Source organism: Mugil cephalus, chromosome 7, assembly GCF_022458985.1.
Source record: "Mugil cephalus isolate CIBA_MC_2020 chromosome 7, CIBA_Mcephalus_1.1, whole genome shotgun sequence".
Taxonomy (NCBI): domain Eukaryota; kingdom Metazoa; phylum Chordata; class Actinopteri; order Mugiliformes; family Mugilidae; genus Mugil; species Mugil cephalus.
The window spans coordinates 23222519-23249171 of record NC_061776.1 but is presented as its reverse complement, the minus strand read 5'-3'; the positions used below and the strand labels follow the sequence as shown (position 1 = coordinate 23249171).

General features: G+C 42.1%; 3 protein-coding genes and 1 non-coding gene across 5 annotated transcripts; 3 read left to right on the top strand and 1 right to left on the bottom strand.

Annotated features, from left to right (window-relative positions):
- The first annotated feature begins 98 nt into the window (after nt 1–98).
- slc7a8b (solute carrier family 7 member 8b) lies at nt 99–9805 on the top strand. Of its 2 annotated transcripts, XM_047589735.1 has the most exons (13): nt 99–116; nt 546–666; nt 1096–1360; nt 3314–3518; nt 4453–4604; nt 5406–5531; nt 6233–6386; nt 7046–7169; nt 7411–7514; nt 7928–8024; nt 8121–8270; nt 8762–8939; nt 9096–9805. In XM_047589735.1, the coding sequence occupies exons 3-13, from the start codon at nt 1186–1188 to the stop codon at nt 9236–9238; spliced, it is 1608 nt and encodes a 535-aa protein (XP_047445691.1). In that variant the 5' UTR covers nt 99–116; nt 546–666; nt 1096–1185; the 3' UTR covers nt 9239–9805. The 2 variants fall into 2 exon arrangements, with proteins under 2 accessions (XP_047445691.1, XP_047445693.1); XM_047589737.1 differs by lacking the exon at nt 99–116 and having other exon boundaries at nt 532–666.
- Nucleotides 9806–10748: 943 nt separating this feature from the next.
- ap1g2 (adaptor related protein complex 1 subunit gamma 2) lies at nt 10749–23941 on the top strand. Its single transcript, XM_047589352.1, has 22 exons — nt 10749–10890; nt 11441–11655; nt 12182–12306; nt 13060–13201; nt 13579–13675; nt 13771–13847; nt 13951–14046; nt 14293–14373; nt 14836–14934; nt 15028–15083; nt 15786–15899; nt 16623–16763; nt 17143–17197; nt 17537–17659; nt 18193–18282; nt 18952–19079; nt 19239–19343; nt 19488–19635; nt 19884–20046; nt 20858–21009; nt 21644–21742; nt 23030–23941. Exons 2-22 carry the CDS (start codon nt 11455–11457, stop codon nt 23120–23122), a joined length of 2385 nt encoding a protein of 794 aa, XP_047445308.1. The 5' UTR covers nt 10749–10890; nt 11441–11454; the 3' UTR covers nt 23123–23941.
- trnal-cag lies at nt 21820–21902 on the top strand. The gene has a single exon. It is a non-coding gene; the product is annotated as a tRNA-Leu (tRNA).
- A 405-nt stretch (nt 23942–24346) lies between the features above and the next one.
- Nucleotides 24347–26127, bottom strand: nedd8l (NEDD8 ubiquitin like modifier, like). Its single transcript, XM_047589353.1, has 4 exons — nt 25960–26127; nt 25041–25088; nt 24862–24944; nt 24347–24774 (listed from the first exon to the last, which is right to left on the bottom strand). Exons 1-4 carry the CDS (start codon nt 25975–25977, stop codon nt 24651–24653), a joined length of 273 nt encoding a protein of 90 aa, XP_047445309.1. The 5' UTR covers nt 25978–26127; the 3' UTR covers nt 24347–24650.
- Between the last annotated feature and the right edge of the window lie 526 nt (nt 26128–26653).

Genomic DNA, 26653 nt, shown 5'->3' with positions numbered 1-26653 from the left:
TTTGTCTCCCTCAGGCCTCTGCAGTGCTCTTATCACAGGCTGCAGAGGGCTGAGGGAGACAAACGCCTGAAGCCAAAGGAGGATTTAAATGTCATGTACGCCCGAAAAACAGCATGGTAATGAATGGAATATGTATTTTTGTTACTATTTCAATTGAAAACTATGCAGATTGTATACGCACCAGCCATAATCTGATTTATTAGTGTTTAGTAATAGGGCTGCTTATCTGAGGATGTACAGCATGCCCTCTGCATTTTATGTACTATACCACCCCAAGTTTTATTTATTTATAATTGAACAATTAATTATAATAAGTGCAATTGAAAGACGTTACCATCGAAAACTTAACCTCACATTTTGAATCAGTTGTTAAGGCGGAACATTGTCTTCCTTCAGGTAATACTATGGGTGGTATAGGCTTAATTTATCAATGGAGGATCCGACAGTGGTCTCACTGCGGTGGGCGGGGCTAGCGATGTATTGACAGTTTGCGCCGCGTTGATTGGTTGATACTAACCAGCTTTTCTATATATCGGGGTTGTCAGCTGGAGGTCTTTTGTTGTCCGCTCATCGCCGCCAGCCGGCAGGAACAAGGCCAAACATGAAGTCCGTCACATAAGAGGCAGCTTTCAGAGGTATCTCAAGTGTCCGCGGCTGCTGGAAAAGGTGAGTCAGCACTTTACAGAGTTTCTTTTTGTAAAGAAACTGTGGTTGGAAAAAAACAAACAAACAAACAAAAAAAAGGACCACGAGGTCCCCGACGAGGGGCTAATTGCAAATTCCAACAGTCTTGTTGGTAATTTGAGAAAGAAAACTCGCCGCGTCAAACCCAGCTTGTCTGATTTAAATTACAAATAATAAAACAAATAATTGAAGCGTGTTTGTGCTCTTTATGATAAGCCTCATCATATCACCAAATGTGTCGTTTATCTTGTTGCAGCTTGAAGCTGTGGTGCGTTTGGTAGTTTTAGTGTTGCTAACTGAAAAGATGGAAAGACTGCCATCAGCGTCTATGACATCCGAAAGAAGTGGTGGAGAAATTACTCCGTAGACGGACACTGAATGAATTGGGTTTTCTTTGTTTTGCTTTAACAGGCTTAATAGGGACCTGCCTGCCTCCACTGAACCACAAAGGAGGGGAGAGAGAGACACACACACACACACACACAGGACCAGGTGCTCAGGATGACCGGGGTGCCGAGGAAGCGGAGCAGCAGCAGCAGCAGCAGCCTGAGGCGGGCCAGTGAGTCGAAGGAGTCCGCAGACCCCCAGCAGGACGCCGGGAAGGATGCAGGAGGAAGCTCCGGAGTGGCTCTGAAAAAGCAAATCGGTCTGGTCAGCGCCTGTGGCATTATAGTGGGTGAGTGAAGTCAGGGTCTGCTGAACAAATACAAACTATATGAACTATAATATTTTCAGAACCAAGTCAGTTTTTTTCCCACGGAATTTTTTACAGTTCATATGGCTGCTTTCTGGTGATGTGTATGCATGTTAAAAACCCAAACATTTGGCATTTTTAATAATAAAAAAAAGACCCATTTTCCTTTCCATCTGTAAAGAAAATTGGTAGTTCAAGCTGCGCTGATTCAAAAGTGGGCCGAGCATTAACGAAATTGAAATCTCTTATTTTTTTTATCGAATTTCCATTTCCATGTTCAGCTTCTCTCTGTCATTGGTGCACTTCCACCATCATGCATCTAGCGCTTGCTCTTTAATCTTCACCTTTCATAGCTGGTTGAGGTGAAGCATGTTTCATGCCTGCCAGTCTACCCTACATGCAGAGGGGGGAAAGTCAATGAAAAGCAATCCCACTAATGGCTGCTGACCATTCTTAAGACTGCAGGTTTCATCATCATGGTGGTTGGCGTGGTTGCAGCACAAACGACAAAAAGAAAAGTTACCCTTTATATTCTGTTGTGGTGGTAGTATGTACTAATTATGATTATTATGGATACAAATCCATGGGTTGTCCCACACCAGGCTGCAGCTACCCAGAGCATAAGATCTATTTTTTTGGACTTCTGTGTAGGTACTGTGGTGGAAACAGGGGTCCAATGTTGAGTGTATACTCAGATTAGATGCTGATAGCCATCTGAGCAACAATATTTAGATTAAATGCTATTCAATTCAATTCAATAAGCTGTGCAAAATGAACAACACGGGAAATTGCTGCTTTCGAGCAATTATTGGTCTTGGATCTCGCCATCATGCTGAACCACAAAGATGGACTTATTCAAGCAGTATAGTGAGGAACAACCAATACTGTCTGATTCAAATTTTAAAATCACCCCTGAAGGTAAGTCACCGAAATCTCCAAAATAATCAGGATAATAAGTTACGTCTGTGGCCTCCGTTCTTACTCGTCACCCTTCAGTGGTTCTAAAAGAGTCACCCAGAAGTTTCCCATTCCCTGACGTCTGGGTGTTTCCCAGTCTGAAACACTGCCTGCGCTTTCAGACTTGGATTGTTTTTTTTCCTGTTGCTCCCAGGAGTCACAGGATATGAACTCAATGTGCCATCTCCTCAGACACTAAACAAAGGCTGCAGCCACCGTGCGCCGCTTTCAGCCACCTATCGGCGTAGAGTAAATCAGAAATCATGACTCGACTGCAGATTTGTAATCTTTCCACAGCGAGGTAAATTAAGCTCAAACAAGCTCACTGCTTTCCCCATATGGGCTCTTAATCAGGGAGCTTGTATGAGACGACTGTTTGGCCGGTTGAAGTGCAGTCTTTGGCTGCTCCAAGCCTGTTGACACACAGCGGGCCCACATGGACTAAATGCACTGAAGGCCATGGACAGAACACAGAAAGCATCCATGTGAAGCCCAGATGGAAAATTCGTCATGGGTGCACCTGCTGTGTCTCAGAGCGTACTTTTAGATAAATTTCACAAACGGGCCCCAAATAGGATATTTTGTGGCAGACTCTAAATGGAACACAGCTGGCCTCTCATCTTGGTCTCCTCCTCATTCTGTTGGCACCTCTTCATGAAATGACTTCAGTCTGTAAACCAGAAGGATCTTTCTACTTGAAGCGGTAATTATGAAGTGCTCTGCTTTCTCCGCTCAGGGAGTTAATTCTACGTTGGAAGAAATTGTTATCAGATAGTAAAACATGAGCACCACGGGAAATTAAGTCACAGGAAATGAGTTTTTGGAGTAGTTTTCCATTTATGGCCCACATCCTGCACCAGTGGACGCTTCCGGTTGACTAGTCTGTCGCTGCTAATAATGTTTTAATTGAAGATGGTGGATTTTACTGTTTGTGTGATTTTAATTGCACGTGTGTCGTCTTCTGTTTCACCCTCTCAGGCAACATCATCGGATCAGGGATTTTTGTGAGTCCTAAGGGGGTCCTAGAGAATGCCAGCTCAGTGGGTGTGGCCGTCATTGTGTGGGTCACCACTGGAGTCATCACAGCCATCGGTGCCCTCTGCTATGCAGAGTTGGGTGTGACCATCCCCAAGTCAGGAGGAGATTATTCTTACGTCAAGGACATCTTTGGAGGATTGGCTGGGTGAGAACAAATGGTGTTTCTCTCTAGTGGGCTAAAATTAAATTCTCAGTGTGCGAGACTGAACATTTTGCGATCTACTATAAGTGGTGATGTAGGGACACTGATAACATTTAACATTTTTACCCTTGTTGCCTCATTCCTCCACGTCATTATTGATTGTCATGACACTGACAACATTGGTGTGTTGTGTAGTTCATTATATGATAACGTTTTATTGATTAAACAACTCCCAGCATCCCACCTCCTCTCAGCATAAATTCTCTTTTGCCATTTCTAAGGACTACAAATCCTAAAATCCATTTGGCCATACTGAAATAACAAATAGCCAAAACTATAGAAAATGCAGTGTTTTCCCTGGGTTTACAGCTTTTGGGGGTTAATACAATTAACTTGACCTTCGAGGGTGCAGGGGGCTCAGTGTGGGGCACCCTCCTATTATAATGGTGGGGAAACACCCAACCCATCCCCCCTTTAGCTTTAGTGTCAGAGATTTAGTCTAACCTGGCCTGCATTTCAGTACAAGTATAAGCAACCAGAATACACTATCAATCACAGAAGAATTGACCTAAACACACCATAAAATAAATGATTCACAGCAAGGTAACTCTAAAAAGGGGGGTTTAAAGGTGAGTGATGTAAAAATGGACATGCCATTGTTGTAGTAAGCCGTATGCAAGGAATGAAAGTTTTAGCATAAACCTCCTCCTCCCAGCCATGTTTTCACAATGCTGACCCAGTTCCTTTCATCTCTCTCCTATCTAATAAATGCTCCAGTGAATTACTATAATGCTCCTGGCTAATATGCTTAATTCCTGTTGTTTACCATTAAATTGTGTTGTTGATAGTCCGATTTTCTCCCACAGTTTGTTGTGTGTATGATGCCGTGTTCAATCATTCCATCCCTCATTAACTGCATGCCTGTGTTGGCCCCCAGGTTCCTGCGTCTGTGGATTGCAGTGTTGATTATCTACCCCACCAATCAGGCTGTGATCGCTCTCACCTTCTCCAACTACATCCTGCAGCCACTCTTTCCCTCCTGCCTTCCCCCAGGGACTGGCCTACGTCTGCTGGCTGCCGTCTGCCTGCGTGAGTTATAAATAAAACTGATTAATGAATGGCTATTGAATGAGGCCTGAAGATGCATTCTGATCTCTACCAACAATCAGCTGACCAAAACCCTCCGTCTTTCCAATATAATCACTTCACACAAACTTCTGTCCTAAAAGAACACTAAAGCAAAACTACAGAGCTTGATGAAATTAGGTCTCTTTGCATCAGTCAATCTGCTCTCCATCTTTAATATGTAGATGTTGTAGATCAATTTCTTGCAGTTGATTTAGTCTTGAAAATGATGCAAAAGATCTCACAAGTATTTGACTGTTCTGCAGAGGATGTCTATGACAGATCTGAATAAGACGGGGTTCACTTCCTCAGCAGGTTGAGATTGTCAGCCCTGAATCAGGAACCCCTAATTCAGATTTAATGGACTTCAAGGTGCATTTTCGTTTAAGTTAATGGAATTACTACAAAGTATCAGTGTCATTTGTTCACCCTTTTTAATAGACCAGTTTTCAAAGAAGATCAAATGCTTGACCTGGTCTCCAAATTCTCCAGATCCCAAACTGTTCAAGTATCTGTGGGATGATTCACAGAGGCCCCTCCCCTCAACCCACTAACACTAACCCAAAGGCCCCCACTAACAACATACTGTTACCAGACACCACAGGACACCCTCAGAAGGACCATGTCCATTCTCTGATAAGTGATAACTGTTTTAGAGGCACAAGGGAGACATAATGTTATGACTGATCAGTATATATTTTCTGTTTAGAAAAACACTTTTTTGTGCCATTAAATCGATGTGATGTCTTCTCTTACTGTCCCCAGTGTTGCTGACGTGGGTGAATTGCCACAGTGTGCGCTGGGCCACATGTGTCCAAGATGTCTTCACCGCTGGGAAGCTTTTGGCCCTGGGACTCATCATAATCACGGGTCTTGTCCAAATATGCAAAGGTAGTAGTTTTTTTTTTTGTTGTTGTTGTTTTTCATTGCTGAATCTTCATGTCTCTCTTAATGCTGGTGTTCCCAGTTTTTTTTTTTTTTTTTTGGCTCGTTGGCCTTTTCAACTGAATGATGACTGATTTGATGGCTCAGGAAAGCTGAAGTGATGAAGGGAATAGAGCAGTAGAAATGGACCAAACTGACCGTGATGGGATAGAGAAAATGTATGAACAAATCTTCATTACTGAACCCTCCCATTAGATTCACTTGGATGCAAAAAACGATTTCATGGTTTTATTTTCCTCTTATTTCTTGTCAGCCAGAAAAGGGAAATGACAGTTTTGCTACACCCACCCCACCACATATACTCTAGTTCCCTTGTCAGGATTCTTGATCCTAACCTGAAAGAGTCATTCATAGCTCTTCATCTCACTCATAATCTACACATAGATTAACTCATTCTTGGCCCAGAACATCCCACTATGGCTAAAGCAAGGTACAAGTGTACTGCAAATTTTATTAAATGAAATACTTGAAATACCATTACAACTGCAATCTAGATTAAAATACAGTAATGCATTCATAATCAAATGATAATTCTGACCTGTAGTTGCAGTGTCTGGTGCCCTCTGCAGCTCAGGGCATGGCATGGAGGAGAATAATGTAGAAGACCCTTGTCGTCAGTTGAGCAAAATCTGTCTTTTGGTTTCCAGGTCACTATTACTGGTTGGAGCCAGAACACGCCTTTGAGACCTTCAGAGACTATGAGGTCGGCCTGATAGCTCTGTCCTTTCTACAAGGCTCATTTGCATACGGAGGCTGGAATTTCCTCAACTACGTCACGGAGGAGTTGGTCGACCCATACAGGTATGTACGCCTATCAAATTTGTCCATATGATGCAAAGTTAATGTATGGAAAAAAAGAAACTCAATTTAATCAAAGATTAAATGTGCTAAAATAAAGACTCAATAGGTAGGCAATCTGCCATTTAATGCATCAAAATTAATATGAATATAGTAATTTATGGTTCATATATATGAGGGAAATTAATGGATAGGATAAACATTACAGAAATAAATGTACATGTATACAGCGGGTAAAATAAGTATTGAAGACTTCACAATTTTTCATAGTAAACATATTTCTAAAGGTGCTACTGACATGAAATTTTCACCAGGTGTTGGTAACAACCCAAGTAATCCATACATAGAAAGAAACCAAAAGTAATCAGTTCAGAAATTAAGTTATGTGTAATGATGTGAAATATGTTTACTTATTTTACTGTGTGTGTGTGTGTGCGTGTGATTACAAATTAGTTTAATTGCAAATTAAACTTACAACAAAGACAATTTTTGAATGAATTAATGCCTGTATTGTTCATATTTTATTTTGTTACTATTTGTCCTCCATAAACACATGGATGAGATGTGTACAAAGAGACAGAATATCAGTATCTTTTTTTTTTAAATATATTTGAAACCTCTTAATATTAACCTACCATGACTTGCATTTGTCCTTTTTCCAGGAATCTACCGCGTGCAATCTACATCTCTATCCCTGTGGTTACCTTCGTTTACGTGTTTGCCAATGTGGCCTACGTCACGGCCATGAGCCCCAAGGAGCTGCTTGCCTCCAATGCTGTGGCAGTGGTAAGAAAGCAGACTCACAGTTTGTGTAACTCTTCATGTTCGAAAGGCATGTCGTTAATGACAAATCTGAGTCTGTGCTCATCCTGACATACAGAGCAGCCATTGACCTGACCTCACTGTAGCATGAGATCTGTTACTGTTTTGCATTTGGTTTTTAAAAAGCTTGATTAATCGTGATTCATCACATAAGTGTTTGAATCATTTTCTCCTGTCCTCTCTCTACTCCTAATGTTTCTCCCAGACATTTGGAGAGAAACTTCTAGGAGTAATGTCATGGATTATGCCCATCTCTGTGGCCCTCTCCACCTTCGGTGGGGTCAATGGCTCCCTCTTCACATCGTCGCGGTCAGTTTGTCCTCTCCGTCTGTCCTATGTGTCTTCTAGTCAGAGCTTCTCTAGTTGCTGTATTGTGTGCTTGATTATGAAATGCTGATTTTTGACCCATTAGTTGTAGATGTGCAGAAAAAACAGGGTGTAAATGAGGAGTTTGACAGGAAAAAAACATGCATCTTTGGGACCACTTTCCATTTCACATTGGAGGGAAACTTCTTGAATGATTTTTTTAGAAGCCTGTCAGATATGAAGAAGTCTCTGATTTGATTCACTTTTCAGTTTGCTGCTGCTCTTTCCACTGGTGTTTCCATTACCACACGAACTGTGCACTTCCTGAACTGTTTGCTTGTCTGATAAGTGCACACGTTAAGCAACCCCCATCTGGCTCTGCTCCCAGGACTTAACTGTCTTGGTTCTGCTTTCAGGCTATTTTTCGCTGGTGCGAGGGAAGGTCATCTGCCTCGTCTGCTGGCCATGATTCACGTCGAGCGCTGCACTCCCATCCCAGCTTTGCTGTTCACTGTGAGTCCTGACAAGATCACAACCTCTACTTCTTGTTAATGGCGTCCTCCCAGTGTGTTTAAAAAAACATTTTTTTCCTCCTCACAACACATTTAGTTGATCTCCACTCTGCTGATGCTGTGTACCAGTGACATTTACACCCTCATAAACTACGTGGGTTTCATCAACTACCTCTTCTACGGCGTCACTATCGCCGGGCAGATCGTGCTGCGCATTAAGGAGCCTGACATGTATCGACCAATCAAGGTAGAGACACAGATGAACTTGGATATGACTTGGAAAAGTTTTGTTCCTGTCCAATATTAGCAACACAAAATCTGTAATTCATTATTTATACTGTAAAACCAAGATCACCAAATTTTTAATAATTGTAATGGAACGAGATACAAGAAATATTAAGTTTCTGTAGTGAGCTTAAAGGTTAATGAAGCACTCAATCAAGTGAACTGCATTTGATAACCGTAGTTCAGCTCTTATCAACAATATATAACTCGTATAACAAATGTTGGCATATTAAAAGAAAATATGCTAGTGAACAGGCTGCTATGGGTGGTGTCTTTTTTGTTTTAGCATGGGCGCCACCATTCAGCCAACAAAAATGTTAAGTGAGGGAAAAAACAATGTTTCATGTTAAATGCTGAATAACTAATCCTTTATTTCAATTTTTAAACCCAGCTCTCAGATTTAAAACTTCATTCTGATCTCAACACAGTTCTGATTGTCGTCTTATCCTCCAGGTGAGCTTGGTATGGCCCGTGATCTACCTGCTGTTCTGGGCCTTCCTATTGGTCTTTTCCCTTTACTCCCAGCCTTTAGTCTGTGGCATCGGCCTGGCCATCATGATGACCGGTGTGCCTGTATATCTTCTGGGAGTCTACTGGGAAAACAAGCCACCGGCCGTTGATGTTGCTATGGGTAAGGCAACGTTGGTTATAGCATTGAATAGTGCTGCTTAATACCAGGTAAACTAGAATGGCTACAAACCCATTCAGCTAAACTGCTGTGTGGTTAATAATTGAATGCCAGGGTCAAGATGTTAAGGCGGTGTGTTTCTTTTCCAACTGCATCCAGGTAAAATCACACATCTGTGCCAAAAGCTCTGTTCAGTGGTCTACCCAGTAATGGATGACAACCCAGAGATGCAAGAGCCTCAGAAGGATGTAGATGGGGAAGATGGAAAAAGCCCTCAAACGCAAGACTCGGCATGTGCATAAACAATTTATCACTGGAAAGGGAAGAAAGAACATAACGTTTTCTTTAAGCGTTATGCTCATCTTTCTGAGAGTTAACTCTCCAAAATGTTCTGCAGCACTGGACTTGATTTGTTTTTGACTGGCCTCAATCTTGTACACTATTTCATTGTATGGACTGGGGCTATTGGAGGTGTCACTTGAAGAATCACTGTGCTTTTTTTTACTCACACCTCCCTTATATGTGTTATGTATTGTGAACTGGTTGTGTGTCTAGGAAGCAGTGGTAAATGTATTGTTTACTATCACCTCACTGTAGTAACACTGAAATGGAACTTTCCTGTTGGTTTATTAGATTTTATTGAATTCACTGTATCCACTGCATTTTCTGCTAAATTATATTTATTCTGTCAAAATAGTTCCTTCCAATACTCACAAAAAGCATTAAGACTGAAGAATTAAAAAAAAAAAAAAAAAAAAAAAAAAACCATGAGGTCGGTCATATTGAGAAGCATCTGCATTAAGTGTCTTATACTGGAATGCATATGTATAATATGGTGACAATAAAACAGATTTTTATTTTTTTTTCCAGTTAGGTTCTCAAGAATCTTTGTCTTCCAATTCATGTCTGGGACACCGTTTTTGTTTTGTTTTTTTACAGAAATGGGACAATGTGTTGTCTTTGTAAGATGTTAGTACTGCATTTGCTGGAGTGGTGTTTGTCAGTATTGTGCTCCCTGCTGCACCCTATCAATGTTTCATCCACCTGTTGGGACGCGTGAAGGGAGGGGATGGAGTCCACCCACAATGAGCGATCAAATTGCGGAAGTGAAGAACGGGTAGGCGGGTAGGCATCATGAAGAGCCCACGTGACATTACAAAGACCAAGAAGTTTCTCTTCACAATAAAAGCCTTAATGCATGCGTCAAAATTTGACATGAAAGAAACTTGATCATATCACGATTGGTGATGAAGCTCCACGTAACTGCCAGATTGCTTTTCCTTTTCCTGAAGACTACATAGTGAAACACAACTACGTTATTACATGAACTGTTTGTATTAAAGTATTCTTTAAATAAGAGAATATAATAATATCTTAAAAGGTATGATCTGTAATTTGGAACAATCCCTTTTCAAACTGAATTATGTTTGGTTCTTTTCTCCTTACAAAACATATTTGTTTTGCAGAAACCATTGTCTTACAGTTTAGAATATTAAGTCAGAGCTGTTTTTTTTTTTTTGTTTTTTGTTTTTTTTTTTTTTGGACAAATTAACATTAACATAATTTGTCACTTAAATCAACGTATATCTGTTATTAACAACGGTTTTTAGCCACTATGATCGTACTATTATGCCAAGTCATGAAGCCAGTTTCATTATTTGCAACAGTTTTCCCGGGATAACAACACCTGTGTCAGTTCAAAAAAGGGAGAATATCATTGAGTTCAGAGTGTCACCATCTTCCTTCAAAACCTTCAAAGCGCATTAAGGGTTACGGGTGCGTTTTATTCTGACAGTCATACCCGGAAGTGGAGTGATTGCCTCTACTCGGTTGACACAACTACATGGATACACAACATTTGCGTTCCCAGAGAACTGACTGTGGTCCAGTGTTGGAGGGGGGTCAGTCGAGCGGGTTTCCTTCTTAAATACAGGCAGCTCTGTACGCTGTAGAGGTACGTTGTCGTTTGTTTGATAGCACAACCCGTGTCAAAGCAGACTGACGTGCTAACTAGCTAGTGGCTGAGCTTAGCTCGACTGTGTCCTATGCAGGTTAGCTCGGTCCGGACAGCTGGCTAGCCTCTGGCTCGCTTCATTCACCTGCCTCATCGAATGTGATGCGAACTAGGTAGTTACTGAAATGTATTTTACCTCGTCGGTGTAATATAAATGCAGATAAGCCACGGTGACTTTCCATTCAGCCAACGTCAGGAGTGAATTATAACAGTCACCACCAGAAACAACCGTCGCTTTAATGAACTTGTCAGTTAGTCGAAGTTGTTTGAAGTGGTTTTGAATTACAAACACTTCCTGATGGCCTGTTGGCAGTAGAGACCTTTCAAATGTGCACAACAGTTTAGTCACAGCTTTCACACATTCAGCTGGAGGTGTTGATACAGGAAGTGAGATACTAACCAGCACAATAGATGTGTAGATTATTTTCTTTATTTGTCCCACTGTGTACAATCGAGCGACTTGTTCTCTGCTAATAACCTTTCTTTACAGAAACACACACAGCCATGTCTCCATCAGTGCCCCTTCAAGAGATGATCCGGGCCATCAGGTCCGCCAGGACTCAGTGTGAGGAGCGGGGTGTCATCCAGAGGGAGTGTGCTGCCATCCGGGCACAGTTCAGACAAGTCGACAACGGGGGGAGATCGCACAACCTGGCCAAGCTGCTCTATGTGCACATGTTGGGTTACCCCGCTCACTTTGGTCAGGTGAGGGGATTTGGCTAATGCCCGTCATGGGTTCTCTTGAGTTAAATTGGGGGGAATGAGGCTGCGAAAACCATCCCGACGGCAGCTGGAGGGCCTTCATCACAACACACTGGCCCTGGCAGCTCTAATGTCCAACCCCAACTACTTCCTAAACACACTGATACAGACACACTGTAAAGAAAATGTGCATGACAGAGCTGGAGACACATAGATGAATAAAATCACATGGTAAATAGTAACTTCATTATTAATAACACTGCTCCTATGCACTTGAGTGTCTTGCTCTTTGTACTTTCCTGTGAACTGTGGTTAATTCCCTCGAGCAAAAGTTTGTCAAAGTCTGCGATTCTGTGAGCGTGACATTGGAACTAGGCCACTGAATCCTTCTAAGCTCGACAGCAGCAGCTCCACACGTCCACTTGCAGTGGTTAAAGAGCAGAGAATTTGCCCAGGGCCACTAGTAGCCTGTGTACTTCAAATAACTCTCTTTTTGCGTGTGTGTGTGTGTCGCTGCTCTTGCTGCTAGATGGAGTGCGTTCGGATGATAGCCAGCCCTCGCTACAACGAGAAGCGCGTGGGATACCTGGGAGCCATGATGCTACTGGATGAGAAGCAGGACGCCAGCCTACTCATCACAAACTCCATCAAGAAGTGAGGAAAACCCAAACTAACCCATTGTTATATTTCCTTATCTTCTTGCGCGATCCACATGTGGAGTTGAAGGTGTTGACAAATCCTGTGTGTCCTTGATCTGCCGATAAAAGCATTATATATGATGGGGAAAGCTAACAAATCTTGAGGTTACAGTTATAATTACAAATCTACTGTGAAGTTTACCACCACATACCATAATAATCACGTTAAATAGTTGTAACTGATGGGAATATACCGTATAGGACTTACAGGAGACAAATGGAGGCCATAGAGACTCCAAGCTTGTCAGAGATTTCACAGAATTGGAGACATTTTGATATTATACCGGGGTTTCCATGGAGTCTTAAAAAGTCTAAAATCTGATCATCCCAATTTAAGGCCTCATAAAGTCTTAAATACAAGCATATTTTGCATTGTAGGTCTTAAATGAAATTTATTCAAGTCTTAAATCCTTACATCCATTTACTCCCACTTCATTTGCAGTATGACCCCCTCTGGCCACAGCCTATTATGTTTCTGTTCCTCATTAGTGGAGCCCACCCCAGGGACGTCCTGAGTTGATAGTTAAATGACAACTTGAATTTTCACATGTGTTAAATTTCACTTGTTAAAACTCGTAGAAACCCTGTAAACAAAAAAACAAAACAAAGAGATGCTCAATATTTTCCTCGTTTATTAGTTTTTTCTTCAGTAATGAACATGGACCTACCTTTTAACCTGCACGTCGTTGTCATTTTGTGTGTTGTCCAGTGACCTTTCCCACAGTAACCAGTATGTGCAGTCTCTGGCTCTGTGCACACTGGCCTGCATGGGTTCGGCCGAGATGTGCAGAGATCTGGCACCAGAGATTGACAAACTGCTCCGAGCCTCCAACTCCTACATAAAGAAGAAGGTGAGGGAACCCCACCCGCCCCACTGGGACATTTATCACTTATTCAGCAGCTCTTAGCGATATTAACATTAATATATTAGCTGATAACCAGTCAAGTATCATGCTGTGTGTGCTTTAGCTAGCCTGTTTGAACATTCTTGTTTGAACTCCCTGAACATTAATTCATTCATTCATTTATCTTCTGTAGCCGCTTGCAGCATGAAAAACAGCACAACTTACATATACGTATGTTGGGGATGGTGTGTTTTACAATCCATTAGTTCAGTGGCTGGATTTCAGCTCTTTCATCTGCAGTGAAATAAATAAAATCCCGCTGTCATCCACTCACTGTAGCCGTGATGTAATGCTGCTGATGATGTGCTCCACTCGTCTTTCAGGCTGCTTTGTGCGCTGTTCACATTGTGAGAAAGGTCCATGATCTTGGAGAGCTCTTTGCCCCCGCCGCCCGTTCACTCCTCAGTGAGAAGAACCATGGTTAGTAGCTTTTAATGGTCGCACGGCAAGATTGTGTCTCTGATACAGTTTATCTCCATGTTGCTTCTTTTTTTTTTATAATTATTATTCCACAGGTGTGTTACACGGTGCTGTCGTCCTCATCACTCAGCTGTGTGAGCAGAACCCAGAAACACTGGAGCGGTTCAGAAAGGTTTGAGAAACACACACACACACACACACACACACACACACACTGTCATGTGGTCTGATCTTTATATGTGTGTTGTAATGGGTTTGTGCTGTTCGCGTTCCAGACGGTGCCTGATTTGGTGCAGATCATGAAGAGTTTGGTTATATCAGGTTATTCTCCGGAACATGATGTGGCAGGAATCAGTGACCCCTTCCTGCAGGTCAGCATTCATTTCATTTCACCTACTTGCTCTAGGACTTAGCTGATGATTTGAAGTCAGAGTTAAGAGCTAAATGTGACTTTGTGTTGTCAGCGCAGTAACCGGTAATTTAATGTCCAAGTCCAGTTTGTGTCCTTCTCACTAACACATGCGCAGGTTTGTCATCTCATCCTCCCTCCTGTTTCTGCTGATTCGGTGCACCAAAATAAACCTGTCGTCCATCTGTTCCCTCTCCCCTGCCCTCAGGTACGCATCTTGAGATTGCTGAGAATCCTCGGGCGCAACAACGAAGCGGCCAGTGACGCCATGAACGACCTTCTAGCTCAGGTTGCACAGCGCATTCGAAATGACGTGTTTTCATTTAGATTCTTCTTTTTTGTTCTCTCTTTCTAAGCCCAGATAAGAAAAAGTAATTAGATGCTGTAACGTTTACCTGCTTCTTAATTTCTGCTGATGATCTCTCACTGTGCACGACGATGACTGAACAGATTCCAGATGTTTGTTTAAGTTATTATTATAACGACCTGGAACATTCAGAGCGCATCGCTTCCAGCGTGCCACGGTATTTTAAACTGGAAAGACGTACCAGACTGCATGTTAAATATAGCAGAATTAAGAGGTTGAATAACAGCTCTGTGATCTATCAGTAACCAAAGTTATTATAACGTACCAGATGTCGTCGACATCTGGTACACATCAATCAATATACGTTGTTGTGTGACTGATATAAACTGGACTAATGTGTGTGTGTGTGTGTGTGTGTGTGTGTGTGTGTGATTTGGCACACAGGTGGCGACCAACACAGACAGCACTAAGACCGTGGGCAACGCTGTCCTCTACGAGACTGTTCTCACTGTATTGGACATCAAGTCAGAGAGCGGCCTCAGGGTGAGCGACCGGTCTTACCTCCCACCACATCTTTAAAGCGTGAATATCGTTGATCAATGAATCCACTTATGTTTTGATTTACACGCGCTACAGATTCTGGCTGTGAACATCCTTGGAAGGTTTCTCCTCAACAACGACAGGAACATTCGGTCAGTGCTGTTTTCCTGTATCTCTTCTCCTCCACCCACCCCTCCCTCCTTCCTCTCTTATCTCTCAGGGTCCTTTCACCTTTACCTTTCCACATGGCTGAGCTCACTGCAGCCAAAGAGAAACCTCCCAGCAGTCTAAGCTGACTAATTAGTTTCCTCTGAGTCATTCCTCCAGATTGTTCACTGTCTGTGTCATCACTCTGATCTCTCAAATTTCAGGCCAGGCCAGTATTAAGCAGGTAGAGAAGAGGACTGTTACTGGTTCCTTGTTTTTTTGTTTTTTGTTTTGCTGTGTGGATGTTTTGTCTCCTTTGGGACCTTGTGAGCAGACAGGTCTGTCTGGATTTTACCTCACGGCTCCCTGAATCCCCAAGTGTGTGGGTGACTGTAACAGAACTGGTTTATTCCCGTGAGACCTGCCTGCCTAGATAACATCTCTCCTGCACCCACATAAATACTTGATCAGTCCATGAGTTATTTCAGGCGGAAAGATAAATTATTTATCTTGGCAAGTTGAGAAAATGACATTTGTGCCGGAGCACTGCCACTGAATCTTATTGTCTTATTGTTCTTATTTATTTTGCTTCCCTGCTCTCTCAGTCTAACTGACCTTGGTGTAGACCTGAGTAAATTCTTATCAGCAAACTATTACAGCTTTATTGTGATGATGAAATGTTTTATTTCCTACTGTCCTGTGTACAGATATATTGCCATGACCTCTCTTCAGAAGATTGTTGGGACTGACCATAACGCAGTGCAGCGCCACAGGGGAACCATAGTGGACTGCCTGAAGGACCAGGACGCCTCTGTCAAGCGGTGACTATTTGCGTCTCCTCCTTTTGTCAGGCCCAGCTGTTGTTCCACAGATGTTCAATACATTTGACACTTTGGGGTCATGACTTTAAAAATGACAGCCATTTCCGTATGTTTCTCATGAGACAGTTTCTCCCCTAAATTGAAAAATAAGTGAGAGATGGTCCTGAAATGGAAAATCCGATTTCCTCAATATAGCAAATATAGAAAACATCATGAACATTAACAACCGCGTTATGTTCTTTGATTTTTTTTCTGATGAGTAATAAATAAAAGAAATAAGTAGTTTAATACTTGACAGATTTCTCATAGTTACTTGGTCTTACTTCATATCATTGGATTTAAATGTGCTGTGCATAGAAACACACAGACAGTGACACGTTGTGGCTGTTGTGACCTCTTTCACACACCTTGCAACATCAGTGTTCTGCATTGTGACTGGGTATTCAAACCAATCTAATTTTGAAACTGTATTGCTCCAGTGGCTCCAACGGTTTGTAATGTATTGTGTTGTTTTTTTGTTCTTTGTCACATACCTGTAAAATTAGTTGCTGCATTTCATTCCATGGTCGTGAATCACGACCGTACTGATTCAGAGTGATGTCTTATGTTATTCATCCCTGTGGATGTGGATGGATATGAACACTGACCTCATCTCACAGAAATGTCAGTGTGTGAACAGTATAGACGATTAGCAACATTAGTTTTCCTCTGTCCACCATGTAGCCGTGCCTTGGACCTGTCCCTGGCTCTGGTGTCGGCCTCCAACATCCGCTCCATGATGAAGGAACTGCTCATCTTTCTCTCCTCCTGTCCTCCCGAGCTCAAGGCCCAAGCTGCCAACGGCATCTTCAACGCCGCTGAAAGGTGAGTGAAATGCTGCACGCGAGTGACACATACAAGATCCTACACATACTGTATCTTTGCATGCAAGCACTCATGCTGTACACTCTGCACGTGAATACACGTGATGTGTTGTCTTGTGCTGAGCTGGGATCGGTGGTGGAATAAGGAAAGATGCTGAAAGAAAGTGTTGTTGTTGTCGCTGTGTGTCCACCTCCACTCTATTCATGTCTGTATTTCTGGCAGTGTAACATTAAGTAGCCTTCTGTTTATCTATTACATCATTTGATGATTTGATACACTTCCGTGTTTGGATGTAAGGATGCTTGTGCTGTAATGTCTGTGTGTGTGTGTTGCTCACGTTCAGGCCACTGAGTTAGCTGTGTGTCTCTGTCTCTGTCAGGTATGCGCCCTCTCAGCGCTGGCACATTGACACCATCCTGCATGTCCTCACCACGGTAAATACAGACTCAGCCACTCACTCTGTTGCCCCTTATATGAGTTCCTCCTTCACCAAATGTTTTTAAATCCGCTATGAATGCACATACCAGTGGGTGTACATGCTTACTTTAATGATGGAGGACAGACAAATGTGGCATGATTTAAATAGTTAATCCATCCTATGGTAAATGTCCTCTATGGTGCATATGGATTGTTATGTAAATGTCCCTGAAGTGAGATCATTGTGTCTGCTAGAAAGTGTTAGCTGACCCAAATACTTGGCGAATGGAATTTGGTGTGTGTGCGTGCGTGTCTGTGTGTGCGTGTCTGTGTGCGTGTGATTTCCACTCTGCCAGGCAGGGGGCGACGTGAGAGATGAAACGGTGCCCAACCTGATTCAGCTCATCACCAATACCTCAGAGCTGCACTGTTACACTGTCCACAAGCTGTACCGGGCTCTTCTTACGGACATCTCTCAGGTCTGTGTGTGTGTCTGAGTAGTTTACGATCTAAAAAGAGCAGAGCTCTGGGCTGTGTAGCTGCAAACGTCTGTCTGACTTCAGTGACACTTTTTGTCACTCAAATATAATCCAGCCTAGATCACTGTATAATCTAAATCTATCTATTGTTGTCTAACAAGACACTTTGAATAGCTATGTTCCTGATTCGCTGGATTAGAATTTTTATTTAGAAATAAGCATGACTTTCCTAACAGAGAAAGCTTGGCGACAGTCCTGAATCAGACTGATGAGAATAGCGAGGCTTTCAGTTTGAAATTGGCTGATGCAACCACATTTATTTTTGGGTCCAAGTCAGATGAGCAGCAATGTACTCATCTGCACCGTGGTGCAGTTTCCAGTCTTCCACCAAATTAACTCTGTGTGATTTCAGGGGAAACTGTTTGTGATGTTTCAAGCCAAAACACATTATTTACATTACATATTATTCTGTGATTGTTTCGTACTGAAAGTGTAACGTGTGGACACAGTTCTGAGTGTGTTTGTATGTGCAGCAATCCCTGGTCCAGGTGGCCTGCTGGTGTATAGGAGAGTATGGAGACCTGCTGCTGAGAGGAGAGTGTCAGGAGACTGAACCTGTGCAGGTACACGGAGCACAGAAAACACTGATGTATATCTTTATTGAAATATACTGTATGTTTCTTTCTTTATCAACTGAAAACCAAGTTGAAAGACAGAAGTAGTTGTACTGTTGTCAGTTCCTGTGCAGAAACACCAAATTATCGCAAATTATCACCACCGGTACTATTATGATTTTAGTAATGCTATTTAATAGGCTAATATGCTATTGCAGTAGTGTGATAATTGACAGATGCCAGTGCTGATTTATAAAAAATTTGAATGATAAAATCATTACTACTTACTAGGCCACTAGATGGTGCTGCTGCAGCACACGCGAGCAGTGAAGTTGAACTGAGCTTTAATACAAAGGGCTCTGCCAGCGCTACATGTGAGACAGGTTTTTATGATGGTGATGGTTGGTCAGTCTGCTTAACATTTTGCAACAATATAATAACATGAGAGTGAGGCAGCCTGAGAACTTAAACACTGATGTTGGCAAATTTTCCTTTGTATAAACAGTATGTGATGTGATCACAAATACTCTCAGTAATGTTACTGAGAAAGCACATTTTTTGTACATTAATCACAGTAAAGATTATTTAACTGGAACACTTTCTATCTTCTTAGTGAAAACCGGTACATAACCAGTATTTCCTTTCCAATCCTTGGTTGGTGACTCTTGTCTTGATCAGGTTTCCGAGGACGATGTCCTGGATGCCTTGGAAACGGTTCTACAGTCTCACATGTCCTCCCCGGCGACCAGAGGCTTCGCTCTCACAGCCACCATGAAACTGAGCACACGCATCACTGATAATGTGGAGTAAGAAGCATTCAGGACGTTGGTGTGGTGTAGACGTTGATAGGATGTTTATCTTTGCCAGACACGAATAAACAGATGTTTCAAGGAATTTCTCCTCGCTAACATAAGTTGTTGGAGCTTTTTTAACGTTCTTGCTCTTCATTACTTTACTCCCGACAGTCGGATCAGAAGCACCGTCAGCATCTACGGCAGCTGTATAGACGTGGAGCTCCAGCAGAGAGCGGTTGAATACAACGCTCTCTTCAAGAAATATGACCACATGAGGTACACAAGAGAATGCTGAAACGTTTTGTGCAACATGTTATTATTTTTTTCTAGCCTGCAACATTTTGTGATCACAGCAGTTGAGGGAACCTTTCCAGTGATATTATGAATTAAAAGAAACTGAGATGGTTGTTACCTGCACAGGGCGGCGGTGCTGGAGAGGATGCCGGTGATTGAAAAGAACTCTCCGGGTCACACCAATGGAGAGTCCACAGGGGAGACTGTGAAGGAGGTCAAACCAGCCAAAGTAAAACAGGGAGAACCAGTGCTGCCTCCACAGCCTGCTAACCAGGTACACAAGATGATGCATGACAAAAAAAAACACAATTATGAGTTCATGAATGGATTAATCACCTGTTGTGTGCAAATAATGCTTCTTCTCTTGAATAATACATTGATAGACCAGTGTAGTAGAATGTGTCTTCTTTTTTTTATGTCGGTCTTATGTTTGTTATGCTGCAGAACATTACACTTGTTCAGCTTCCATTAAAGTCCAAGCTGAACGAGCTGAATGTCTCCTGCTCTCTGTCTTCCCCTCAGGTGTGTGATCTCTTGGACCTGCTTGGTAGTTCTGAGGAGCCTCTGCAGCCCGGCCCGGCACTAGGCAGCACAGAACCCATCCTGCCCGTCAGCACAGCTGGCAGTGCTGGAGGAGACCTCCTGGATCTGTTGGGAGGTTTAGAGCCCGCTCCACTCACACCAGGTCTGACCCTTAGATATACACACAAAAACACACACACCTGCTGTTACGGTGCGCCTCCAAATTCTTCCTACCACTTGTAACCAGATCTCAGTTCCGTGCTCTTTTAACACCTGCATCATTTAAGACTCAGTAGAACATTGTGGAAACAGCTGCTGTCTCGAAACAGTGAATCACTATCCACATTATTAATAAGAATAAATATAATAAGTAATAATATGAAAATAATTGGAGCATATCAAACTCTGCTGCATGATGAGAAAATGAAAAAAGAATGGTCTGAAAGCGTAAGGTCACTTTAAGAGTAATGAAGTCATTCTCACTCACTCACAGACAGCAAAGACATTAGGTGATTATTTATTTATCTTCAGCCCTAAACTCAGATATTAAACAGCAGTCTTTTTTCCCAAGCTTGTAACGTTGGTGTGACTTACACATAACATACTAATTTATTATTGTTATTATTTAAATGTATTGGCTCAGTATTATAAAAGTCAGCTTAAGCAGAGGACATTAGTTGAGAGTCAATGTGACCAGAACAGACTGGACCACCTCCAAATGTGGCCTGAGTGATCGGATCTCATTTCACCTTCAGCACGTCTCAGGTTCATTCACACCTGCACCCACAGGGCCCAGAGAGAGAAATTATTATGGATATGAAACTAGAGAATTCTAAATTTAGGAAACAGAAATTTATGTTAAATGCTCAGAAAAAGATAATCTCTCTAAAATGTAACAGGTGGATGATAGTGACCATGAGTTACTCGTTGTTTTTAATTAATAAAACATTTGATGCTGTCCTTGTTCTCCTCAGCTCCCTCAGTGACGGTGTACAACAAGGGCGGCGTGACCATGACGCTACGTTGTGAGAAACAGTCCGACACGGGCCTGTTGGTCACGCTCACAGCCTCCAACTCCACAGACTCAGACATCAGCAGCTTCACCCTGCAGGCGGCTGTGCCCAAGGTTTGTGTCACGGCCACTAGTAAAACCCTCTGTGTTCATGCTGTTCGTGGTTCCCACTCAAGTTCAACTGTTTCTGTCCATTGTTGATATGGTCCCTGGCTTCAGATGGGAAGAGCTGGTGCTTAAATTACATTTGTTCTACAAATGTAGTGGTATATAAAATACACATCAGATATTGAGTTTTACTTTGAAACGTTCATGCCCCTCTTGTTTTTACACACGTCACCTGTTTGTGCTGCTTTATGGCAGCGTCATAATTATTAAATTACATTGATAAGGATTTAGTAATTATTCACCATAACTATTTGACTGGCACATTTATAGATTCAGTGTAATATTTATAGAAGGAAGATGAGCTATATATAGTTCTAATATAATACAGAAAGAATTAACAATGTGCAGTTTTATTTGGCTTAATTTATTCAGCCATATTTCTTTAAGCGGTTGGATTGCAGCAGCGGAATTTGACACATGACTTCCACATTTCTAAAAGCTTGGCTGTGGTCCTGTGGGTAGGTGTCGGGTTTAGCACCTGCCGTGTCCTCGTTGGGAAACATCAGTGCGGCAAATGGAACTGAACATGTGTGCAGTTCGGGGCCTTCAAACTTCAAAGCTCCTTTTTATCTCCCTCCAGAGCGTCGAGTTACACATGAAGGCCCCCAGCGGGGACTCGCTTCCTGCTCGAGGGGCAGCTAACGTGACCCAGATGGTGGTCCTCAACAACCCCAACAAGGTGAGACAGCAAAGCAAAGCAAAGCACCCTCAACACACCTCAGCAATGTGTCAAGGCCGTCACACTTAAAGTTTCGTGTCAGGATGGCCGAGCGGTCTAAGGCGCTGCGTTCAGGTCGCAGTCTCCCCTGGAGGCGTGGGTTCGAATCCCACTTCTGACAGATACCCTTTGATCCACACTGACAACATCAGCAGTCCCACTGTGCTGACATTGGCTTTGTTTACAATATTTCCTCAGCCTGATTGAAATGATTCTTCTTGTAGATATCCAACCTAACCAACATGGACAGTAGAGATCAACCAATATGGATTTTTTAGGGTCGATACCAATTTTTTTTTTTTTTACATCAGCATTGGCCGACGTCCGACACATGCTGACGATTTTTCTGAGCTGATATTTGGAGCCAATATTGACACAATGATAACAAATGTTCCGAGTCTCAATTTAACCGAAAACGTAAACATTTATCAGCTCCAATCTAAACTGTGGACCGTGGTTGATTGACAACCTGCAATATTCCTTTGCCAGACCGGGTAAACAGTAAAAGCTGGGGCTGTTTCTAATGACTGTAATATGTTTTGAAATAGAAAAAAAATCTTATTTTTTGGGGTGCTGGACACACCTATGACTACAAGCATTTTCCAGCTTCCAGCTGTATGCACTCTGTTAGTGGGGGAGGGGTCATATACCTATGGGGGAGGGGCAATGTACAGGCTGCACGGGTCCGCAGCGTCCCCAGCAGCACAGGGCTGCCTGTGTATCTTGAAAAGAAAATTTCCTTATTGACGTCACTGAGTTGATTCAGTAGGAACTGGTGTGAAGGACGGAGCTCGTCACTTTGACTCCACCTCGTTTCTTTCCCTCCCTGAAACCTTGTCACATCACCTGAGGTTTACCCCACATGGGGCAAACACTCAGAGACAAATTAGAGTTTTTTATACCCAGAGAGAAATGATTGGACTCATTTTTTCCTACTGAACAGGTTATCACATATATACCCCTGCCCTCTCAGTTCCATTAATATGTCCCCCTGATTCTTTTGTAAAGCACGACTTGACATCAAATCTTATCAGCAAGAAAACTGCCCTCGGCCCGTTGGACTTTCTGCAGAAAACATTGTGTGTGCAAATGCTAAATTAATAATAACTCCCTCAAACACATCGTATTAGGCAGAAAAACCTCATTGTAAAAACATCTAAAGTGTCGGATCTTGTGTCCTTACTCTAACCAGGAATGAAGCAGAGCCCAGTTCAATGGCGTGTATTTAAATCCTGCCTTCTCTTTCAGGTTAATCTGAAAATGAGGATCCGTGTCTCTTACACCAGCCAGGGATCAGCTGTTCAGGATATGGTCCAGGTCGACTCTTTCCCCGGACATTGACAGCGGGTAGCCAGCCCAACGGGATTACAACAGTCTGCAGATGAATCCGCAGGTGTCAGCTCTGTCCATCCACTGTCACCCCCTTCTGTTCAGACCAAACTGCTGTTTCTCAGCCTCATTTATGGAGCTGCTTAGTTTGACCCTCTCGTGGAATGGAAATATTAATGTGATAAATGGTGATGGGGGTGCAGTGATAACTGCACATGTGCGCTACCACAAAAGTTTAGACACATCTGAGTTGAATTGAATTGAATGAGGTGTGTCCAAACTTTTGACTGGCAGTGGAAATGATACCATTCAGGTTTTGTTTACAACAGCTGATTGTATTCAGTGTTTCACTCCACAGCTCATCTCTAAGCCACCAGATCAACCTCTTCCACACAGCACTCCATATACAATATACTCCTCTCAGCGATTTCCCTTTTAAGATATTGGTCTTTACACTGTCTAAAAGGAGCTGAACACTAACGGATGAGCCACTACTAATATTAGGAAATGATTTTATCTGATGCACTTGACCTTATCTGAATGAATGGATTTTGAGTTTGAAGCGTGGAGAATTGTAAACACAACCTCATGGGCTGCATTCATTTGTCTCCATTTTGTCCTGCCTCATTGAACTAAAAAGCATCCATCTCCTGATCCATTTCCCTGTGCCTTTCATCCCCTCTTTGGAGGCCATAGAATATTTTAATGTAAATGATACATGTTTTTATCATTCCCATGCAACAAACACTTGCACAGGTTTCCTGACCAGTATCTCTGTTGTTTTACAGATGCTCCCAAGTTATTTATTTGCTTTAGACTGTGTATTATGAAGAGAAAAAAAATAGGCATGATTCTGCCGATAAGATGTATATTTTAGATATTAAATGTATACACAGAATTTGGAGTTCACTGGAAAATGCAACTGTTTGTTGGGCTGCAAACAAACATTCAGAAGAAGATAGGACATTTCCATATTCATTCAGCAACTCATAATCATTGACTCTGGATGCTGGAGGTCAGCAACGGTGCTCTAAATTGATATCAAGACTGTTTCATATCACTACCTTGACTAAAATGTAATGAGCAAATGGAATTATTCATATCAACCGTTTCAATTGTCTTTGAATCTTCAGTCTCATGACATTTTCTAATTAAAAAAAAAAAAAAAGTTTTCAGAATCCTCAGCAGCGTCTTTGTGCTCGAATGTGTGCGTTTCATTACAGGACGACACTTAAATGAACTTAAGCATTTATTCACAAGCAAAATAGACCACAGTGTTCTCAAACTGGCTGTTGTGCTAAATGGGTGCCTGCATCAACTGGTCAAGCTCAGAAAGCTGAAGTGGGTTTACAAAAAAAAAAAAAAAAAAAAGAAAAAAAATCTACAAAGGAATTTGAATGTCCTTTACTGTTGTTTTCTTTTTTTTGTTGGTTTGTTTGCGTCGACCCAGGAGCGTGCTAAATTTCTGTGCTGTAACATGGTGAGACGGTGACAGACACCTAAAGCGTTGGCACTCTGCCGGCCCCATGACAGCAGCCACTCATGACGAAGAGGAGAGGTGTGTGCAGCGACTGTGGAGTGTCGATCCTCCTCTTAGTGCCAGCACAAGGTGGAGCACTGAGCCTCCTTGGATCTTGTAGTCTGCTGCCGTCTTCTCATCGTTCCTGAGACAAAACAAGAAGAGACGCGACGGTTAAGAGGAGAGGTTTAAACACTTATCATCCAGCTACCACACAAGAGAGATCACTCACATCTGTTTTCCGCTGTAGATGAGTCTTTGCTGCTGCGGCGGGATGCCTTCCTTCTCTTCCACCCGTTCTTTGATTCGCTCCACCTTGATTCAAATAACACAGAGGCCAGTGAGTCAGCAGCACTGAGGTTTGCATTTGGGAACTGCATTTTACAGAGACGACGCATTTGAGCCAGTCACCTTGTCTGTGGGCTCGATGTCGATCTCTATTTCTTTTCCAGTGAGAGTCTGAAACAGAATATGACAGTGATTGCAACAGCAGCTTTGGAAGAGGGTTGGAAATGTAAGGGTAGTCCATAGGAGGCAAATCCATGTGTTGATGTAAAGCTGAAAGGCAGTTCCATCTGTATTACAAGGGCAGTTTTTTTTTGTTTTGTTTTTTTTAATTGGACATGTTAGAAAAAATGTTGGCCACCTTGGACAAAGTTAGGCTCAGCAGGAATTTTGATCTCTACTAGAAGCACTTCATGTGTGACTCCAGCTGCTCTCAACTGTATTTACTTAAGGTTTATAGAAATAGAAAAATATAGGGCCAATTACTACAGATGGTTTGTCTATAAAACATCAGACATTAGCCAAATTGGGTGTCACCATTAACCACAACTCAAACGTAAGATCCATAATCCTAAAAAACAAAAAATATAGCAGCCATTTTGACTTTTTCTTTGAATAACGGGCAAAACTGTGTTGACTCTCAGTCGACCAGCAGATGAATCAACAGCGATAGTAAACACTGGTATCTGTGGTGTGTCTGCGGGACACTCTGTTCAATTGTCAACATTACATTTCTGATTACAACCAAATCTAATAACTAAGCTTCTGTTTTGGGGATTCATGAACTGAAGTTACAGCTAATGGTGGGCGGCGGCGAGCGTTTGTTAAAGCCACGTAAAGACAAGTCAAGTCAGAAGAAAGCTGGCTCATTCTCTTTATCCGGCAGGTGCTAAAACTGTTTTGACATACATTAACTTCCATGTGAGTTTTTTTCCCTGTTCCCCAGGCCCTGAAATACGTTAGCGCACCCGGTCAGTAATATTAGCGGCGAGATGTAGCATGTCTGGTAGACTTTAAGTCTGAATTCAAAGATGATATTCCTTACCTTGACTTTGATCAACATGCTGAATAAACAATATATAGCTACTATAAACCGTATAAAACTGTTAAGTGAACAAAACACTTGGCAATTTAACGAATAACAACCCGCTCGTCTGGCTAACTTGGCGTTACTTCCTGTGTATCAGGCTAACATTCCGGACGTGACGGCGTCACACCAGCAGAATGGTTCCGCTCTGAGGCGCAACAACCACCCAACTAATCATAATTGGTTTAACGGACAGGCATATTTAGATATTCACTCAACGAAACGTGGCAACATCACAGTGTATGAATAACAGATAAACATTTTATATTCTAAATGGCCACCGAGTAAATGTATGTGCATGAGCATTAACAAGAAAATAAAAGTACATTTTCAGAGTTTTTCATTGTGATGTTAAATTAATTTATGGTTATTTATTATTATTGAGCATTTGATTTTAATGTTTGTTTAGTACTTGAATCTATTTAACAATTTTACCATTGAGTAGTTCAATGTGAATCCACATGCTTTGTCAACAAAAGATTTTTTGTCATATGTAATGAGTAAAAAATATGATAGTGTAAAAGAGCAACATTTACATCCTATTGCGAGATAGTGGAAGTGTGTGTGTGTGTGTGTGTGTGTGTGTATACACATATACACACACACACACAGAAATGAAAACTGTGCTCAATTATGCTCCCTCTCTGAATTT

What these genes read in the sequence shown, in the direction of transcription:
- slc7a8b (XM_047589735.1), top strand. Translation starts at nt 1,186, where the DNA reads ATGACCGGGGTGCCGAGGAAGCGGAGCAGCAGCAGCAGCAGCAGCCTG. An exon ending in TCCCAGCTTTGCTGTTCACT is followed by an intron (nt 8,025 to 8,120) that starts GTGAGTCCTGAC and finishes CAACACATTTAG; the next exon opens with TTGATCTCCACTCTGCTGAT. An exon ending in GGCCGTTGATGTTGCTATGG is followed by an intron (nt 8,940 to 9,095) that starts GTAAGGCAACGT and finishes AACTGCATCCAG; the next exon opens with GTAAAATCACACATCTGTGC.
- ap1g2 (XM_047589352.1), top strand. Translation starts at nt 11,455, where the DNA reads ATGTCTCCATCAGTGCCCCTTCAAGAGATGATCCGGGCCATCAGGTCC. An exon ending in AGTCAGAGAGCGGCCTCAGG is followed by an intron (nt 14,935 to 15,027) that starts GTGAGCGACCGG and finishes CACGCGCTACAG; the next exon opens with ATTCTGGCTGTGAACATCCT. An exon ending in TCCTGCATGTCCTCACCACG is followed by an intron (nt 17,198 to 17,536) that starts GTAAATACAGAC and finishes CCACTCTGCCAG; the next exon opens with GCAGGGGGCGACGTGAGAGA.
- nedd8l (XM_047589353.1), bottom strand. An exon ending in ACATCGAGCCCACAGACAAG is followed by an intron (nt 24,945 to 25,040) that starts GTGACTGGCTCA and finishes ATTTGAATCAAG; the next exon opens with GTGGAGCGAATCAAAGAACG. An exon ending in ATCTACAGCGGAAAACAGAT is followed by an intron (nt 24,775 to 24,861) that starts GTGAGTGATCTC and finishes GTTTTGTCTCAG; the next exon opens with GAACGATGAGAAGACGGCAG.